Source organism: Charadrius vociferus, unplaced genomic scaffold, assembly GCF_000708025.1.
Source record: "Charadrius vociferus isolate BGI_N301 unplaced genomic scaffold, ASM70802v2 scaffold309, whole genome shotgun sequence".
Taxonomy (NCBI): Eukaryota; Metazoa; Chordata; class Aves; order Charadriiformes; family Charadriidae; genus Charadrius; species Charadrius vociferus.
This window is the reverse complement of record NW_009661370.1, coordinates 3,192,930-3,195,306: the sequence shown is the minus strand read 5'-3', so window position 1 is coordinate 3,195,306 and position 2,377 is coordinate 3,192,930. Positions and strand designations below refer to the sequence as shown.

The following is a 2,377-nucleotide window of genomic DNA, read 5'->3' as shown; positions in this document are numbered from 1 at the left end:
TTCAACGGTTGTTTTTTTTTTTTTTTAAGGGAACTTCCTCCAGATTGCGTCCCTAGGAGGGCAGACCCGAAAAAAAAAAAAAAAATTAACACTAAGTTTGAGAGATCACAGAGGGGGAAGAAAGAAAAAAAATAATCAGACAATCAACCTTCATTTTAAAGTCAAGTTGTAGTAAAAGGAAAGGTTCGTGCATGAAGAAATGCTAATATACCCAAATCTGAAGGTCTAACATTCATAAAGTATAAAAATTATTTACAGGTGTCAATTTATAGTGACAGCAAAATCAAGGTTTTTAGAAATTTAGGTCGCGTGGTTTTCTTCTTGTAGTAAGTACAGTTTCAGGTTTTAAACCTTCTCTGTACTGTACAACAGAACATGAACATTTTTTTGCCAACATGCAGAATTTACAAAAAAACCCTAACAACCAAAATGCCAACAAGCACGGCTTCCTCTAAGCAGGACAGAAATTTCCCTCCCCTCCCACACCACACAGAGTTTGCAGTACCAAACTTAAAAAAAAAAAAAAAAGTCATTCAACGTGAGCATGTGTGCATGTGTGCATATTTAAAATCAGTATCCCGAGTACTGTTCTTACCCAAGTAATTTTCTATTCACCTCCCTCGATGATAAAGAAAAAATAAACTTCAAAGGAGTAGAGAAGTCAAAACTCAAATAGAAAGTAAAATCTCTTAAAAACCTGTCTTAATCTATTCTTCTGTGATTGATAGCAATACTCTCCCATCAAACCATCTAAGCAGATCGTGGCTCTAGGCTGGCAGATATTATTGAAAAATCCTCATCCCTCGAAAACCAAGATGTACTAAAACTTACAACACAACCCCTACTATATTCTGCAAAATACCATTGCTAGAGTAAAGCACGAAGATTTACAATACAATCACTTTAAGTGCCCCACAGCCAACATCAATCCTAATCCTTAAGAGGGCTAAAAATAAAGATTGGAGGGCAGCTCACAAGGTAGCTGTGATCAAATTAGGAGGCTGAAAGGACAGAGAGGGACGAAGAAGGAAGCTTATAAACATCTGATCCAGCTGACTGTGGCCATATGGCAGCTGCTGCCCAGATAAAGAGATTAAGAATAGAGGAGTGCGATTACAGCTGTCTGGCCAATTCAGGCAGCTCAAATCTACAAGTTCTAAATTAGTCGCAAATACAAAAACTCCTTCAAATAATTATTGTTATGCTGAAATAAAAGATTTCAAATGCTACACGCGAGAAAGAAAAGAGGAAACCAGTCAAGCCATTCTCCCGAGTACAAAAGTTTCTAAACACATAACTGATTTCTATCTTTCAGAAGCACTACAGCTGTATGCTACTACGGTTCTGAGCTGCTGGATATTTAACCGTGAAGTTTAATGAAAGACTTCCCCACAAACACATTTTAGCCAGAACAGTCCTTTTTTTTTTAAAAAAAAAACAACACACTTTTTAATATTTCACTAAAACCCCCATAAAGTCATTTAAATGATGCAATACAAGACGGTAAAGCAGAACTCTCTTTATGCTTGCCACTAAATCCAATGCAGTTTTGGTCTCAGCAATGAAGAATGAACTTACTCTCTCCTTCTTCCAAACCAAGACATTCTCACAATATGCATTAAAGTTAATACTAACAATGTGCCCAAGAACTGATACTCTCCAACTGTAGCCCAAGCCTTTTGACTAAGTCCACTTATCTGTTTAATACTCAATTTCATATATTACCTCTAAACTTGGTTAGAAAAGTAATGTGATTTTTTTTTCTGAAATTCAATAAACAACACACCAAAACAGAAATATGCTGTATCTAATCTATTGCTACTCCTACCTTTAGTACACATAAACCTGATTAAGTCCTTTCCTCTGAGTCTTGCTGGCTCCAGGTCTGTTAGATCGGTGGAAAAAAAGCAGACTAGGAGAGACAGATGCAAAGTGGAGATGATGTTAGAGAGGAATGAGATACCTTCTCCACACACAGATCTGCACACACTAACTCCCTGTCTGTGTGTTAGAATAAAAGGCTGAGGGATGGCAGGCTGTCAGCTGCTCTGACATCATGTTCAGATGGAAATGCTACCTCCAGCTGTGCTCCTTTTAATGCCATATGCTACTCCTCTACACTCCTGCCACCAGCTTTTTCTTAGGAGAACTTTTCTCTTCTGTTAGTATAAACAAAATACTTCAAAGTCTCTTTTTTTCAAACTTTCTAACAGGGAGGGAAAGAAAAAAAAAAAAAAGAAGAAAATCCTAAACATATGGGGCTCTACTGTATTTGCAGCATAGCAACACTTCTGCCTCAAGTCAGAGGACCGCTTTATGTACTGACAGCACACCCCAGCCGCGGGGTTACCCGAGAAATCCACACCAATTCAGTTTT

The 2,377-nt window shown here is 37.7% G+C and overlaps 1 protein-coding gene across 4 annotated transcripts in view; it reads right to left on the bottom strand.

Moving 5' to 3' along the window:
* Positions 1-2,017, bottom strand: part of ZBTB18 (zinc finger and BTB domain containing 18) — a 5,163-nt gene extending 3,146 nt beyond the window's left edge. The window contains exon 1 of one of the 4 annotated variants that reach the window (XM_009893645.1): positions 1,829-2,017. In XM_009893645.1, the coding sequence (XP_009891947.1) occupies positions 1,829-1,841 (13 nt within the window). In that variant the 5' untranslated portion in view covers positions 1,842-2,017. Of the gene's footprint in view, positions 1-975; positions 1,012-1,828 lie in introns of those variants that run through there. The other 3 variants (XM_009893648.1, XM_009893646.1, XM_009893649.1) reach the window with 3 other exon arrangements.
* Between the last annotated feature and the right edge of the window lie 360 nt (positions 2,018-2,377).